Source organism: Phoca vitulina, unplaced genomic scaffold (genome assembly GCF_004348235.1).
Source record: "Phoca vitulina isolate PV1807 unplaced genomic scaffold, GSC_HSeal_1.0 scaffold2, whole genome shotgun sequence".
In the NCBI taxonomy this organism is placed as follows: domain Eukaryota; kingdom Metazoa; phylum Chordata; class Mammalia; order Carnivora; family Phocidae; genus Phoca; species Phoca vitulina.
The window spans coordinates 99,501,860-99,519,048 of record NW_022589705.1 but is presented as its reverse complement, the minus strand read 5'-3'; the positions used below and the strand labels follow the sequence as shown (position 1 = coordinate 99,519,048).

General features: G+C 55.3%; 2 protein-coding genes across 2 annotated transcripts in view; both read right to left on the bottom strand.

Annotated features, from left to right (window-relative positions):
• The window catches only part of MMEL1 (membrane metalloendopeptidase like 1), a 25,683-nt gene extending 17,412 nt beyond the window's left edge, over positions 1 to 8,271 (bottom strand). Inside the window, exon 1 of the mRNA XM_032418745.1 lies at positions 8,073 to 8,271. Within this exon, the coding sequence (XP_032274636.1) occupies positions 8,073 to 8,229 (157 nt within the window). The 5' untranslated portion in view covers positions 8,230 to 8,271. The remainder of the gene's footprint in view (positions 1 to 8,072) is intronic.
• Positions 8,272 to 14,929: 6,658 nt separating this feature from the next.
• Positions 14,930 to 17,189, bottom strand: part of TTC34 (tetratricopeptide repeat domain 34) — a 20,781-nt gene continuing 18,521 nt past the window's right edge. Inside the window, exon 9 of the mRNA XM_032395230.1 lies at positions 14,930 to 15,913. Within this exon, the coding sequence (XP_032251121.1) occupies positions 15,386 to 15,913 (528 nt within the window). The 3' untranslated portion in view covers positions 14,930 to 15,385. The remainder of the gene's footprint in view (positions 15,914 to 17,189) is intronic.

The window sequence follows — 17,189 nt, the reverse complement described above, 5'->3', positions numbered from 1 at the left end:
CCAATGGAAGGAATGCTTATGAAACATGGGGTCTGGGGTGGGTGGGCAGAGGCATTTCTCCCCCACTTGTTGCTGCTGCCCTCCCCATCCACCCTTTGTTCATCCATCCGTCCAACGTTTGTTGGTTATTACAAGCCAGCCCCAGTGCCAGGCCCTGAAGATTCAGATATGAGTACGACCCTGGCCCTGCCTCAGGGAGCCCCAGCCCGGTGGACACAGGAGAACAGTGCTGATCGCAACCAGAAATGATGTGGTCCGTGGGTGCCAGGGCATGGCTGTCCCACGGGTATTTGTCAGGCTCATTAACCCAGAGCCCTGGGACAAGAACTAGCCCTTGGACCCCAAAGGGCTGCCCCCTCAGGGACAGTGACGAGGAAGAGAAAGGATTTTTGCTTCTGATCAGGACGAAGAAAGTTGGAGGCAACCGTGGCTCCCTCCCAGTGAGGAGAACAAGCTGCAGATGCAAGAACATGGGGGTTTGCTGAGGTCCGTTAGAGAGCTGTGGGCAGGAAACCTATAGAGCCAGATTCCAGACAGGGAGGTGCCCTCCCCAGAGAGAGGGGCCTGCGGCAGCCTTCCCCTGGGCGCCAGGGCTCGAAGCTGGAGGAGGCTGTGAGCTGGCACACCAGGGATGGGGCTCCACATGGCACACCCACAGTCAGGTCCTCCCCTCGCCCCCGAGGGCACGGGCAGGGCAGGACAGCTGAGAGAAATCCCCCCACAAGAAGAAGTAGACAAATGTGACCCATCATCAGAAAAACCCAAGATAGTCCAAAGACGTGGACTCAGGTGACCAGATGTCAGTCAGCAGACAAAATCTTTAGTGGTTATGATAATTCAGTTAAAGGGTCTGGTACGGAAGATGGGAAGCGGATGTAGGTATGTGGTGAACGTCACCAGAGAAATGGAAATGGTAAGAAAGAACTGAAGTGAAGGATTGGTTTTATAGGCTTCACAACACATTGAACCTGCACAAGAAAGAACCCATGTCAGCGTGGGTGATCCAGACCATGGCACGAAGGAAAAAGACAAAACAGACAGAACAGAGGAAAACATCTCCAAATCCCCAAATGGTGCAGCCACCCCGAAAGCCAGTGTGGGAGGTTCTTACAGAACCAAACACAGCCTTATAATATGATCCTGCAATTCCACTCCTAAGTGTTTCCCCAACTGGTTCAAAAAGTTACATTCACACAAAAACCTGAATGTGAATTTTATAGCAGCTTTTTTGTCTGCAATTCCAAAAAACTAGAAGCAACCATGATGTCCTTCAATGGAGGAATGAATAAGTAAAGTGTATTACATCCATACAATGGCATTATTATTGAGCTATAAAAAGAAGTAAGCTATCAAGCCACAGAGAGATGAATGGATAAATCCTATGAGTATATTATTAAGTGCAGAAGCCATCCGAAAAACCTGCATACAGCATGATTCCAATTAGATGACATTTTGAAAGAGCAACCACAGAGGTGGTAAACAATGATCACCAGGTGTTTGGCAGGGGTGCAGAGTAGGGGTGGTGGATACAGAACAGGGGGAGCACAAGGGGTAGATGAGCCTGGAACATCTCAAAAAGCTAGAAAGCAAGAAAGTGCTACCCTCCCCTCCAATACCCTGAAGCTACAGTGATGGGGGGTAGGTTGGGGGGGCACAGAAGCCACCTGACAGAGCCCCCAATGGCTTAAGTTGGAACAATTTGAACAACAAAATAAACTAGTATTGGATTATAATCCAAAGTATAAAATAAATATTCATGAGTCCATGCCGACATAAATAAATCATTGAATAAATAAATAAATGGGGGAAATAGATTCCCCATACAGAATTCCAAATTGTGTATGTAGGTGCCCCACCTCTATGGACGTGGATTCTAACTCCCCACCCCTTCGGTGTGGGCTGCCCATGGTGGCTTCCTTTTGAAGGGGACAGTATGGAAAGTGGGAGGAAAGTGGAGAAACCTAATGAATGCTACGTGCTCAGGTCACGTGATCGTGGTCAGCAACAGTGAGGAGTCACTGGAAGTATGTCCCCCTGATTTATGGGCTTCCTCCCCAAAACACATCACCCCAGTCCAATTATGAGAAAGACATCAGACAAGTCCCACCTGAGGGACATTCTACAAAATACGAAGCCAGGACCCCTCAAAACTGTCAAGATCATAAACAAGGGAAGGCTGAGAAACCATCACGGCCGAGAGTAGTCTAAGGAAATTTGATGAATAATGTCATGTGGCATCCTGTAGGATCCTGGGACAGAACAAGGCATGAGGGAAGAACAGAGGAAATCTGAACAAAGTATAGACTTATTTAATAGTTAGATAGCAATGTTGGTTCACTACTTGCAACAATGTATCCTAGTGAGTAGAGTAGAAGGTTAACAGGGAAAGTTGGCGTGGCCCGTATGGTCACTGCACTATCTTTGTAATAGTTCCGTGAACCCAGACCTGTTCTAAGAAATTTTTAAATTACTTTTCAAACAACTGGAACACAGGATCTGGGACCGGTGGGACTTTATTTTTATTATTATTATTATTGCGGGGGAGGAGCAGAGGGAGAGGGAGAGAGAATGTTAAGCAGGCTCTATGCCCAGTGCAGAACCTGACATGGGGCTCGATCTCATGACCCTGAGATCATGACCTGAGCTGAAACCAAGAGCTGGATGCTCAACCGACTGATCCACACAGGTACCCCCACTGAGATTAAATTAAAAAAAAATCCAAAATGGATTTTTTCCCCTGAGCTGCAGTTTACTTTGCTGATTGAAACCTGAGTGAGAGCATGCCACTCTAATTATGGGGTTTCATCTGAACCTCGACTGCACTGCAGTACAGAAATATTCAGATATATTTTTGGAGAATTGACATCCTGCAAAACACAAGCAACATTTTAATTCATATATGAGAAAAGGCAGTGTCCTAAAGTGTATGTGTTCCAAGTTATTGCAGGTTTTTTTTTTGGGAAGAATTTCTGCAGAAAGAACACAGGTGAAGAGAGGTTTAGTGAGCTGGAATGTAGTTCAGAGTAATTGACCCAGAATGCGGGACAAAGTCAGAGAGGGAAACTCTCCAGAGACACAGAGGATGGAGGGGGGGAGGATCGAGGACACATGGAATCAGAATTTTAGAATGGGAGAAGAGAGGCCATGTGGGAGACACAATATTCAGAAAGATAATGTACAACTTCCCACAATAAATACATGGTGTAAGGCTGAGATTTGGGGATCACAACCTCTCCAAAGCAGAATGAACAACACAGATTTTCACAGTTCGATGCCTCAAGGGTAAAAGTGAAAAATACCAAAGACAAAGAAAAGACAGCTCAGAGGGAACGAAAGTTCACCTGATGAAGAATGACAGTTAGATGGGCCCAGATTTTTGGACAGTGGCAACAGAAGCCAGACCATGAGACAGAATCTTTAAGCCACCGAGGGAGAATTAGGCTCAGATGTATTTCACCAGTTGAACTATTAATGAAGGATGGGTACTAAATGAAGTTATTTTCAAATAAGCAAAAAATAAGTGTGAAAAACTTTTAAAGCAGTGCTCTCCAAACTTGCCTGATCATGAGAGATGCCTCATGGGCTTGTCGTGTACAGATTTCTAGGTCACACCAGGGTGGAGGCCTGTTCTGGACTGACTGTGGCTCCACCCAGTTCACAGTTGAAGCCCTGACCACCAGTGGGATTGTGTGAGGAGGGACAAAGGTTAAATGAGGTCACAAGGGTGGGGTCCTGATCCTAAGAAGAGGATGTCCATGTGAGGACACAATGGGAAGGTGGCCACTACAAGCCCAGAAGACAGAGTCCTCTCCAGGAAATGACTTGGCTGGCACCTTGATCTTGAACTTCCAGCCTACAGTATTCTGTGATGGCGGCTTGAGCAGACTGAGACAGGGCCCAAGGTCTGGAGTTTTAACAATTGCCCCCAGTTATTCTGATTATCAGCAAGTTCAGCAAACACCGTCCTGAATCAGTGCTCCTCAACTTCAGCACAGATGAACAACGTGGGAATTCAATGCAGATTCTAATCCAGGCCCCAAGCAGGCCCTGAGTCTCTGAATTTCTGACAAGCTCCCAGGTGAGGCTGACACCACTGGTCCACAAATCACACCTTGAATAGAAGCCTCCAAAAGTATGTACTTTGGAGAGAAGAAACAGTATTTCATAAGGACCACCTGAGATGGAAGAAGAATGATGAGCAAAGAAACTGATTAGGATGTGGGAAATCCAAAATTAACATCGACTGTATTAAATAATGCTGCTTATGTGCGGCAGATAAAAATAAGATAGAAACCAAGTCCTGCCCACAATAACATGGACAGGGTGGAGGAGGAGAACAGTTGACCTGCTCTAAATGCTTGTATTTTTGGAAGAAATATGGAGGTCTTGATTCGCTGAACACTTTATTAAGTTAAATATGCATACACAGATCTAAGGTAGAACAGTTCTGCTTTCTGCTTAGAATGTCAAAATTCATGACAGAATGTCATTCCCACCCCAACAGCAAGGAAAATCCGGATAATCTACAGACGTCGCAATTTCTCTGGACCCATCTAGGACCCGAGGTCAGAGGGCAACTAGGAAAACAGAGTTTCAGGGAGTGATGAGCCCCTCTAAGCAGAGATGATACCATCTCCCCTTTGACAGGACCCAGGAGTGAGATAGTCACCACACAGGTGGGTAAGAAGAACTGAGATACAATTTTTATGTTGGAAGGACTTTTTCATTCAGGCCTGTTTTACCTTTTACAGGAGACAGCAAGTGTAACTACTTGTGTGATATTAGAAGCTGCTCACTTCTTAAGAATTATTTGGAGAAAAGATCAGAGAGGTTAGGAAAAGAACTTTAAGATCTAGAAATGTCATTTTGAATAGGCTCACATCGACAGGAATTAACAATAGGCGCTGTTGGTGAGCTATGAGTACTTTGCACTCGAGCTGCATCCCACAATTAACTAAAAATCTATCTTAGGGAGCAAGAGGTTGATATTTGAGATAGATAAAGACAGGCTTGTAATAAAATCTTTTGACAGAAAGAAAGGAAACCTCTTGAACAAGGCAGCTATTAATGATGAGGAAACCAGATACTGGCAGAGAGCTCAGCTGTGAATAATATTCAGGAGAAATATTGTAAATGGTGCCCGTGGCTTTACCCCAAAGCAAAGACGCATCTATATTGGGACGGCAGGGCCTGGCTGGTGTAGGGAGCTAAATCTGCCTTCCCTTCAGCACGTCAATAACCGCCCTGGTGGTGGGTAAATGACAAAATCCACTATTTTGCTATCACATCTGATCATGAACAGCATGACAGACAAAGACATTTTTCTAAGTGTTATTGATGTATTAAATCATGGGCCCTCAAGTAAGCCTCTAATGTGTATGCTATGCTATGTTCCATTTTACAGATAGGGAAACTGAGGCACAGAGGTGTGAAGGAAGCCTGCCAAGGTCACGCAGGTAGGTTTGGGGGAGCTGGTATGCCTAGCCATGCCTGGGTGTTCACCACAACCTTATAACACCTCCTCACCATCCCACGGTGACAGTAAAAAAGGTTCAAAGTCAAGGCTTAGACACAGGAGGACACTTCAGTTCCAGGGTTGGCAATATTTTTCTGTAAAGGGCCAAGTAACCAATATTTTAGGCTTTATGGACCAGATACAGACCCTGCCTCACCTATTCAACTTAACTTGTAGCATGAAAATATCCATAGACAATACATGAATAAATGGGCACAGCTGTGTTCCGATAAAACTTTATTTACAAAACATGGGTCGCAGTCTGCTGGCCTCTGTGCTAGACAGTGGTTGTTGCTGCTCATGGGAGCAGGATTCCAGGGTGGGCTGTGCCTCCCACTGTAATTTCTATAAAAACTTTCGATGTTCTGAAAAGTGTTTGTCTATAACTTTTAAAATAATAACTATTAAAACAAAAAAATCTAAGATAACCCCTTAAAGGACAGTGTTCGAAAACTTGCAAGCTGGCTGAGGGAGAATAGAGAACAAAATAATAGTGGTAAGACGAGAGAAAAAAGAGGTGCGAGAAGCACAAAAGAACACAATAGAAAAACCAGACATTCCAGTAATCATAGTGAATGCAAAGAGACTCAGTGCCTCAGGTAAGAGACAAGGACCCCAATCCAGCTACGCACTGTTCCAAGAGACACAGCGAAAGCTAAAGACACAGAACGTTTGAAAGAAAAATGGGAGAAAACAGGCTAAGCAAATGGTCACGAATAGTTAGATTGGTATCAGACAAAACAATTTTAGGCAAACTGCATTAAGGTAGAAAGGGTCACTATGCAATGATAGGTCCCGGAAGACATGCTAATTCTAGATTTGTATTCACATAACAACATGGTCTCAAAGTCGGCAAATTGCTACTTGGCACAATTACGGGGAAAACCGGGAGTTCTCTAGCACAAGACTTAACACAGGAAAACCCCAGATAGAAGACTTGACTGATCTAAGGGATGTATCTGTATCTCCGACTACATCTAAGAGTTAACGGTCGGGCGTCCTCCGCGAACTCTCGCGGGTTACTGGCAGCACTGACCACGTGTTAGTCCTGAAGCGATTCAGTAAATACCGAGGAATCAGTATCCCATAAACCACGGCTTCTGACAACAATGCAGTTAATGCAGAAACCAATAAAAAAAAAAAGGATAACTAGGAAGATCTCCATGCATCTGGATTTTAAAATAAAAAAGATTTCGAAATAAGTCATGAATCAATGAAAAAAATCATAGTGGAAAGGAGAAAGCGCTTAGAAATAAATGGTAACACTGCATATAAATCCTTCCACAGACTCAATAGAGCCTGAGGCTGAGATCAGCTTGGGGGGGGTCACTTCTGGAGGTGGGGGCATGGCGGTTCTGACTGGGGAGCCCCAGCAGAGACCCCACTTGTATTTAGGAGACCACAAGGAGAAGGCAGACTGGGTAGGGAGAGTCCCTCCTGTCTGGTGGTTCATGCTGCTCTGCATTACCTGGGAGAAGACAGGGGCCCTCTTGCACCCCACAGCTGGGGTGGGGGAAGGGGACCAGCCCTGTCCTCTAGAAGCCTCTAACCAAGGTGTTGCCAGCCCAGTGAGCCCTGAACAAAGGCTCCTTGAGGTCTGGGCTCCCCAAGGCTCTCTGTGCAGCCAGCGGTCCTTCCCCTGACCCCTGCCCGTGGAGCAGAGCCCCTCTACCCTGCAGGACACCCAGAGACCGAAGCAGCTGGCCGGGCACCTGCACAGGCTGGGAGCAGCCCTGGGCTGAGACGCCCAGCGATGGATGGATGGTCCACCTCAGCACAGATGGCCCTGGCCAAGCCAGTGAGGGAATGTTCTAGGGCCACAGGCTGTGGTGCCCCACTGCTGAGAGTAGCAGGAGGGCACCGCTCCTGAATCCTGTGCCCGCCGCGGCCCTGGGGAGGAGCGCACCGCAGCTGTGCCCCGTGAACACCGGCGTCCACGCCTGAGGCGGTGCCCGTGGGCAGCAGGGGGCGCAGCTTGCATGCACCTGAGCCCCTGCCATGCCCCCGACCCAAGACGGGGACAGCCCCTCCACGTCCCCGCGGGGGTGGGGCAGGGGAGAGAGCAGAAGAGGCAGTGTTCCTGCAGAGCAGCCCCGGCCGCGCCCCCATCGCTCTGGGACGCAGGCGGACCCCTCCCACCATCTTGCAACAAGCGGAGCCGGTCTGGGAGGCCGCGACCTTCAGGGGGCGGGGGAGGAGCAGCCCAGCAGGGCCTTCCCGCCCGGCAGCCACCGCGGACACACGGTGAGCAGCGGCAATGGGCGGGGGCGGGGTGTCCCCGGCAGGCTGCGAACTGCGGTGCGAGGTGCGGCTGCCCGCGGGAGGGGAGGGGGGGCACCTGCATCTCAGGAGTCCCGCAGGAGCCCGCGGGCGCCAGCCAGCCCTGGACAGAGCCTCCTGGAAGGGGCTGCGGGCGCCCTGCCGCTCAGCGCCCAGGGCCGACCCGCCTGCCCCATTTCACAGGGCGGGCTCGTCAGGGCTCGTCAGGGCTCGTCAGGGTGGGCGGGCACACAGGCCCTGGGGGGGGGGGGGGGGGGGCGGGGGCGTCTTCACTCACCTCTGCTGTGGGCGGCGTAGAGGAGGCCCAGGGCCACCAGGGCGCCGGTCACCAGCACCAGTAGCAGCAGCAGCCCCCCCTCCAGGAAGCCTCGGTGCTTCTGCCCCGACCAGCCGGCAAGCTCCACCATCCCTACTGGGCTTTCGGGCTTCCCCATCACCAAGTCTCTAGCCGGGGGAAAGTGCACAGCTGAGAAACCCCAAGGCCAAGGACAGGGGCTGTGTGTGGCCAGGGTGGGGACACCAGGGTAGGGGAGACGCGTGTGGAGCCCCTGAGACCCTGCCCGAGGCCGGGAGGCCTGACGCTGGCTGGGGGCAGGTGCTGGTCCTTTGAGGATGTTCGCGGCTCCTCTCCCATTGCCAAGTCCACACCCGGCCCTCAGCCCGTGTCTCCGGCTGGTGGCACTGTCCCTGGGCCAGAGTCTCTGAGTGCCCGAGACACCGGTGAGGGGGGGGCGGGTGCCCAGCGTGCCGGCCATGGTGGCAGCCTCTTCCCAAGGCCGGCTTCTCTGAGCCCGCTCTCTGGAGGGGAGGCCCAGCGACCCCTCTGCTCACAGCCGGAGGTGGGCACTAGGGACCCAGCCAGCCCAGCTCCCGTGCTTGCCAAGGGCTCCTGCAGCGGAGTCTGCCGGGGGCCCTAGCGCCAGGGGGTGGGGACGGGGTCCGGGAGCCGGGTCAGGAAAACCCTCTGGGAGGTGGTGTGGGCCACTGGGCCCCCTGCCCACCTTTCCTGCCTAGAGCCCAGGAGTGGGCAGGGGGGAGAGCAGGAGGACCTGCGTCCACGCAGGCAGTGAGCAGAAGGCCAGGAAGGAAGCGGCAGGGCCGGCTCTCGCGGTCACCTGGCTGGTGTGCCGCTCCTGTGCCTCCCTTCCCCATCCTCCCCTGCCCGGTCCTTTGAGGGACCACACTAGGAGGCGGGTAGCTGTGGAGGACACTCGGGGCTGCCGCCGCGTGCACAAGGGGCAGGGCTGCTTGCAGGACGGGCTCTGGGGTCTGTGTGTGCTCCCTTACGCACGTGGGTGCATGCGTGTGTGTGTGAGCATGCACACCGGTGTGCGTGTGCCTCTGCTGCTGGCACTCGGACCCCTGCCCGGAAGGCTGCTCATGTAGCTGGAGCGCAGCAGGCTGCTCTTCCCTGTGTCAGACTCCTGGTCCTCACACACACCACACACCTGCTGTTGGAGCCCCAGCACCTGCCCTGCACCAGGCGGGCCGACAGTTTGGGGGAAGCCTGAGTAGGGCAACCCCAGTCCTGCCCTGTGGGGGGAGGGTGAGAGGTTCTTACCTGCCAGCACCCAGGGGTCTGGGCCTCACCTGCCCCATGACCTGACTTGCGAGAAGCCAGGCCTGCTCTCATCTCAGGATCCCCTGTGGCCCCCGTGACCTCTCTCCGCACCCCCTGCCATCCTCCCCACCCCACCTCCAGACAGACCCCTCCTCGGGGGCTTTGCCCTTCCCCCAGACTCCTGCCTGCTCCCCGCTCACTCTCCAAAAGTCCTTGCTCAAGGTCACCTTCCCAGTGACACCTTCCCTGGGTCTGTATTCACCAGAGCCAGCCCGACCCCAGACCTGATTGCTGTTTCACCACCGGATGTGCGATTCAGCCTCCGCGCCCCTTCTATCTCCATTGTCCACCTCCCCGGGGGAAATGTCCATGCCATGGGGGCGGGCGGCTCCGTCTGCCTGGGCCCCCAGCACCCAGACTGGTGCCCACTAGGCATCTCCCAACATCTGCTGAATGCTGAATGAATGAATGATTCAGCTGGACAGGTCTGAGCCTTGGCCTAGCCATCTGTGGCTCTGGTCCCACCAGTGTGTTCTTTCTTCCATCAGAACTAACGAACTCACTCACTCATTCTGTCCTGCTGGCTTCCAGGGACCTGCTATGGCAGAAAGGTGCATAAACACTAACTCTCCTATTGAGGGCTGGGGGCCAAGCCAAGCGCTAGAGAATCAGAAAGGGAGGCTGCTGTGGCCTCCCCGGGCTATGGTGGCCAGCCAGGGAAAGGGGGGTCCTTTGGGGAGGAGAACTCTGCGTGTGTGGGGGTGCCAGCCCTGGGTACAGGTTGCACTCTGCCCGGCACCTGGGAGACAGGCTGGGCGCTTGTAGGGAGTCCCTCGGTGCTGCCCAGGAAAGCTGGCCCGCAGGCCGGCCCCACACTCGCTCACCTTCAGGGCACTCAGGAAGGGCCACCCCCCTGCGGGCAGGTCTCAGAAGGCTGGGGCAGGGTGGCCTAGAGCTTCGGTGAGCTGGGGCCAGGTGGGAGGGCTCCCAGGGGCGGAGAGCAAGGGCTTCAGGTGGGGCCCCCAGTGAGTGAGGCGAGGCTTCCGGGCCTCCTTTGTGATGCAGGCGTGGGTTCCCTGGAGGCGGGGACCATCTCCTGCGCTCACGGGTGGGGTGTTCCATCTGGGTTTGGTGTGGGGGGGAGGGGGGAGGGGGCAGAGAGCAGCTCGGGGAGCCCGGGGCTCCCTGCGGTCCTGCGTCCTGCCCCCTCCTCCCTCCTCGATTCCACAGTTCAAAGGGGCCGCAGGGGCCGCTGGGAAGGAAGGCCAGACCCTTCTCCCCACCCTGCCTGAGACGTGGGGACCAGAGAGCCACACTGGCCGTGGGGGTTGCAAAGCCCCTGCCATGGGATTCTGTCACTTCAGTCTCCAGTGAGATTGGTGGGTTCCGGGGGCCCTGCCAGGTGGAAGTTGCAGGGCAGGTGGGGGTGGGGTGGGGAGAGAGCCTTCTGGATGTGACAGAGCCCCCCCAGTGCTTCTGAGAGTGAATCAGTTACCCTGCTGATGGGGGCCGGGCCCTGGGCGGAGCAGGTCCTGCCAGAAGCCAGGTTTCCCTTCTTCAGGCACGGTTCTGCTTCTGCTTCAGAACCCCACGGAAAAAGCGGTCCCCCCAGGCCCCCGGGGCTCGGGAAAGGTGTCTGGGCAGGGCCATCGGTGCCCAGACCCTGTTGGGGCAGCCTCTCAAGTTGGCCCCACCCTGGGAGGAGGGCAGCTCTGCAGGGGACTGATACCAGACACGGCCCCAGAGCCCAGGCTCTCCTCAGCCCGCTGTCTGTCTCCCAGCACCCACCCCATCCGAAGGTTGGGAACCCCGCCCAGAGCGAGGAGCTGGTAGCCTGGCCCGGAGGCTGCCTGGGCTGCTGGCCTGGAAGGGGAGGAGGTCAAGGTCAGGGGAGTAAGAGGCCAGGACTGCCCTTCCTGGGGAGCTTGGGGTGGGCCAGGGACCAGCCCGGCCAGCTAGAAGCTCCTCCCAGAGCATGGTGGCCCTGGACTCCTCAGGCACAGGCCAGCCAGAGCACCTCCCCCTCCGCCCCCAAGGCTGCCTGGATCAGGGGCTGGCTGCTGGCTGGAGCTCAGTCCCGCTGCCCTGTTCATGTGTGGGGCAGGCAGGGCTGGCACCCCCACACCCAAGCCGCCCCGTTCATGAGTTCTGTCTGCAGCCCTGTCAGTGAAGGACAGGCTGTGAGCAAGCAAGGGGCCAGTGAGCCGGGGTGCCGAGCTTGCAGATTCTGGTGTGGCACCAGGCAAGGCCGTGCTCAGGGACCTGGCAGCCAAGAGAGACCAGGGAGGGGTTCCACAGGCCAAGGGGCTACAGCCGCCCAGCCCCAGCGAGGGCCCTGGATGCAGGGAGTCCCAGGCCCCATTGCTGCTGGGACACTCTGGAGGGTGGGTTTTAATCCCTCCTCCTAGGTGAGCTCAGGGGCCAGTGGAGGCTCCCTGCTCACCCCTCCCTGTCTCTTGGGCAAAAGATGTGAGATGTGGAAGTTGGAGGCCCAGCCGACCATGGTTGCCACCTCCCTTATCAACCTTGGGACCAGGGCAGGCCTAGAAGTTAGCCCTGGTCACTGCTGCTATGGAGCAGGGGGCTATTCTCAGGCTCAGCAGACACCTGCCCTTGACACCTGGGCCCACCCCTTTCCTGCCCCCCACTCTTAGGCGGGATGGTCTGGGGCAAGCTGCTGTCCTCTGCATGAAGCGCAGCCCCATCTGGCAGGTGTCTCTGGGCCTCTGTAGGGCAGGATTCAGATCTCTCCTTGGTTCTGCCCACCCGTGCTGTGGGCAGGCATGAGGTGCCCTGCTCAGAGGAGGCAAAGAATGGAGGAAGTTGAAGGACATTTCCGAAGCACTCAGAGAGAGCTGGGGTGAGAGTCTGGCCTGTGGGAGTCCCCCCTGCACACACTTTCCCTACAGCTGCTTCCTGATGTCAGGCCTTGGGTATCCTGGACAGGAGGGAAGGGGCTGGGGTGCTCTCACTGTCCCCGGTCTCTGTCCCCTCACCTATAAGATTCACTGCAGTCGGATGAGAGAATGGAGGCACAGTGCCAGGCACAAAGGTGTGGTCAGGAAGTACCACGTGGGGCAAGGGGCACATGCAGGGAAGCTTGGTCACCAAGCTGAGGGGTGTGGGTGACGGCTGGCAGCTTGTTTGGGCAGGCTGGGTCATCTGACTTTGAGCTCTGTGGTTGCTACTTCCATGGTCCCTGGAGTTCCTCCTACCCCACGTCCATAACTGACACGTCACAGCTAACGAGCAAGTCTATTAAATCCCCGCCGTCTGAATCACTAGTGCGGTTTCTGTCTCTGAAGTGGACTCTGACTGATAACATAAATCGGTACCAAGAGTGGTCCCTGTCACCAGACACTCAAAAGATGAATCTGGGGCCTGACTGCAGGGCTGTGCTCCTTGGGAAGGGAGAATTGTGGTGTGGGGTGATTTCCTCACGGTGGCTGTGATGCACCCACCCGCTCAGGGGCCGTGGGAGCTCAGGTGCCGCTGCACGTGGCTGTTCACACAGTGACAGTGGCCGCAGGGACTGTGGCGTGGGGCGGGCTCTCCCGAATGTCCTGGAGCACATACAGGAAGAGAACGACCAGCTCGGGTCATAGCCCGGGAGTCAGAGGGCTCCGTGGCCCCTGAGAAGCCCCTGTGACATGCACAGGGCTGGTAGTGCTAAGAGTCAAAAACAACATTTAATTCCGTGAGCCATGCAATTACAATGTTGGTTTCATTTACAGCCTCGTCAACTTTCTTATGAAAAGCTGGGGCACTGATTGAGAAGGAATGGGACCCTGGAACTAGGAAGGGGCTCAGAGGAAGCTGAGGACCTTGAATCCCCAAGTCCTCGGAGCCCCTTTGCAGTGGATGCAGCTTGTCCTCCAGGGTTGGAGACTTGCCTTTTTTTCTTTATAAATCCTGAGAGCCTCATGTGGGTCAGGGTGCTTAGAAAGGAGGATGCTCATTTTGTTCAAACTCCACAACCCCCCTCCTTCACCTACTGACTCTAGACCCATAAAAGGGGTCTAATCTCAGCATCTCTGGGGGGGCTCAGGTACAAAGCCTGATCCTGGAGGAACTAGCATATGCACCCCAATAACTGCAAGCTCTCACTAATTCACACTGGGGACCCTGGAGACTGTGTGTGGGGTCAGGCCACGGCAGAGGGAATACAGCTCTGGGCTGGGCTGGCCCTATTGCTGTGGGTGTGCCCAGCCCAGATGGGGGAGGTAACGTGCGGGTGCACACCAGCTGCTGGAAGGGGTGCCGCCAGCTCACGTGGCTGTGCGCACTCCGCACCGGTGGCCCACACTTAATCAACTTGAGATGCCAGATCCTCCCTAGTAGAACAGAGAAGGCATCCAAAGGTGTAGGGAGGTCTTCTCACATGTGGCCGTGTACCCCCACTGCAGCCCTCACGAGGGATCACAGGACTTATCTTCTCCAGGCTCTAGTTCTGTGATGAACTGTATGAACGTGTGTCCTAGTCTTGAACCACCCTTGCATTCCTGTATGTATTGCTCTGGGTGTATTCTTCTTTTAACATGCCGCTGGATTTGGGGCTGTTGGTATTAGGATTTCTGGACTGGTGATTCATAAATTGGTTTGTAGCTTTCTTTTAGTTGAGATTATGCTTTCTTCCACAAAGAACTTGGAAGCTTCTTTTTCTTAGCCTGGAAATGTTTAGAGACATTTGGAATTGACTGTTCCTTAAAGGCTGACAGGCTTTTCCATCTGGAACTGAGCCTGCTTTAGGGGAGGCTCCCAGACAACCTTCTCTTTTCATCCTTGGCAACTGTCCTGCAGAAGTTTTAGGCCTATTCTGGTCAGTTTAAATATCTGCCTAGGAGCTAATTCCTTTCATCCAGGCCTCCAAATTTACTTGCCCAGAGGAACATAATTTCTTATGATGCTTTTAATTTTCTATCTGTTACTTTGTCCTTGTCACTTTGCAGCTGTCTCTGTGGTGTGGCTGACGTCAAGCTTTTGATTGCCAGGGTGTCCATTTCCAAAGACATTCATCTGGAACACGCGTTGCCAGCCACAGGACACAGCTGTAGGCAAAGCGACCAGAGAAGGAAGTGGGCCGCCCACACCTGTGAGGTCCCCCTCTCAGAAAGCTCTCAGCTCCCTTGGTAACTGCTTCTGTGACCCTACCTGCAGCTCCCGAGACCCCATTCCCACTTTTCTGCTTCACACTAGCCAATAATGAGTGACCCCACAAAACCCCCGAGATCCCACCCTGAGGCCCTACTAAAGGCAGAACGCCAGGTCCGCGGTCTCCGCAACCGAGCTGTGCGGCCCTGAGCCCACTGGGTACCTTCCAGACCTGCGAGTGGAGACCTTTTTTTCAAAGTGCCTCCTGCTGTCCTGAGAGCCGGCACAACCACACTGTCTGCTCGTCAGGAGACGCGTGGGGCTCACCGCAGCAGTGCACCCAGGTGAAGGCCATGTGCTTTCTCCATTTTCTCAATTCAGAGAATCAGCTGTTGGTTCATCAACTTTATTTTTGAAGAACCAGATTTTGTATTTATTTATTCTTCTAACTTATTAATTTCTGCTTTTATCCTTAATTCCTATCTCCTGATTTCCTTAGTTTTATTGTCTTTTTCTAACTTCTCGAACTGAACACATACTTCATTTTCTTTCCGTTGCTTAGTAATCTGCTTGGGGCCGGACCTTCCCCGGGGCCCCCCTGGGGCTGCATCCTGCAGGTGCTTCTCTCCACGGGTTTTGTTATGATTAGTTTTTCAATTTTCTTTGATTTCAGATGTGATCTCCTCTTGGACCCAAGAGCTGTTTCACATGCAGGAAACTTCAAAAATTTATAGCTTTGTTGTCTTGAGATGAGGTAATACTATCTACACGCTGTCACAAACACCTTCTCGGTAACCTAAAATGTGGTGAGTCCGTAGAGTCTCTCTTCTCAGCCGAGTCTGACCTACATCAGTTAGGCCCACCGTATCCTGTTGCTCAGGAGCCCATCCGGGGTGGAATGGCTGGGTGGCACCTGTCTGGGGCTCGAGAGCATGGGGTCAGTGGAGCCTGCAGCCCAAGGATGCCTCCTTCTGGAGTCTCGCCTTCAGCCTCTTCAGGCCGCTGTGCTCAGGGTCTGCCAGCAGGCCACTCTCTGCTGCCGTCCAGGCCTCTGCATAGCGCTGCTCCCCCAGGCAGGTCTGGCCATGGCATAGGAACGCCTGGGCAGTGGGGCCCCGGCCCGGCCGCTCCCACAGGCTGCTCTGGGCTAGGGTGGGTGCCAGCTTGAGGGCCTGGGCAAAGGCCCCTGTGGCCCTGGCCCCATTGCCCAGGCTCAGCAGCAGCCGGCCCTGGGAGCACAGGTCCTCCACCCGCGTTGGGAGGTCGCGGTCTCCCACATCCATCCGGAGGACATGGTCCAGGTCCTCCAGTGCCCGGTCAAACTCCTGCAGCTCGGCCAGACAGGTGGCCCTCAGGCGCAGGTGACAGGCATTGCTGCCCCCAGCGAGGACTGCCAGTGAGCAGTAGCCCAGCGCTCGCCCGGGCTGCCCTGAGTTCAGGAGGGTGTTGGCTTCCTCAGCCGCAGCCTGCACAGAGGGGACAGAGGGAGGCAGCGTGGGTCAGCCCAGAGAGCCACAGGCCCCTTCCCTGCCCAGTGCGGCTGCCCACTTCCTCTGGAGGGAGTGGAAGTACAGGGTAGGGGGCACGCCCCGCAACCCCACCACCCTGGAAGCCCAGCTCAGATGGGGTCCTCCTGGATTCCCCTCCCCTCCTCACTGGTCCTCCCCTCCCTCCTAGCCCTACTGCTTCTATCATCTGGTGACAGCCTCCCTCATTCCTCCCTGTCTCAGCCCCTCTCTGCAGTCGCCTTCCCAACAGGCCCACGGATGGGCAGCTGCCCACCCTCCCAAGGCTGCCCTGGCCCTGAGAGCAGTAGCAAGCACCGCCTCTACCCAGCTTGGTCCTTGAGCCCCCTCCTCTGCCTGAGGTCAGGAGGGCAGGGCCTGCTGAGCATTGGTGGGTTTCTCACTATAGAGTCCAGCAGACCCTGCAGAGCTAGAGTCAAGGGGAAGAGACTGTGCTGCTGATGACCACCTGCTCCAGCGTCTGCTAGAAAGAGCTCCAGGTGTTGGGGCTCGTGGTGCTCGACCCCCTCCGGGACTGGCAGCGTGGTGTTTTGAGGGCTGTAGTGGGCGCCCCCCACTCCCTGCCTCGGAGGATGCTGCAGGGCGGAGCCAGAGGTCAGCGGGCACCGTCCAACCTAGTCCTTCCCTCCCTGGGCACTGCTGGACCCCCGTCTGGGTGGCCCAGCCCACCGGCCCCCCCTCTGCCCCCAGGCTCACTTTCTTTTTCAGAGTGTGGCTGAAGCCCACCCTCAAAACTTGCCCAAATGCCCTACCGCTCTCCCCAACCACCCTTCGGATAAACTCGCGGGTTTCCTATGGCTCCTTCTCTTCTCAGGAGCCCCCGTGGCTCCCCACTGGAGAACAAAGCATCCCCGGTGTCCCTCTCCCTCTGCCCTGCGGCGGGTCGCACTCGTGCCCTGGCCCCGGGAAGAGCACCGAGCTTCCGGGGCCGGCAAGGACGCCGTCGGGCTGGGATGCAGGCGGCGCGCCGGGAGGCAGCCTGGGCCCGGCCGAGTGACGCCGAGCGGCGGGAGCAGACGCCGGCAGGCCGGGCGAGAGCGGCCTCTGCGCCCCTTGGACCTCAAAGCTGCGGCCCCGATCGCGAGCGGGGAGCCGCTGCGGAGCAGGCGCAGTGCCGCCGGAGGGGCGGGGCGCGCGCCGGAAGCGGGGCGGGACCTCTCGTTGACTTCCGGGTCGGCCCGCGTCTCCGGCGACGGCCCAGCGGCTTTTCAACGGC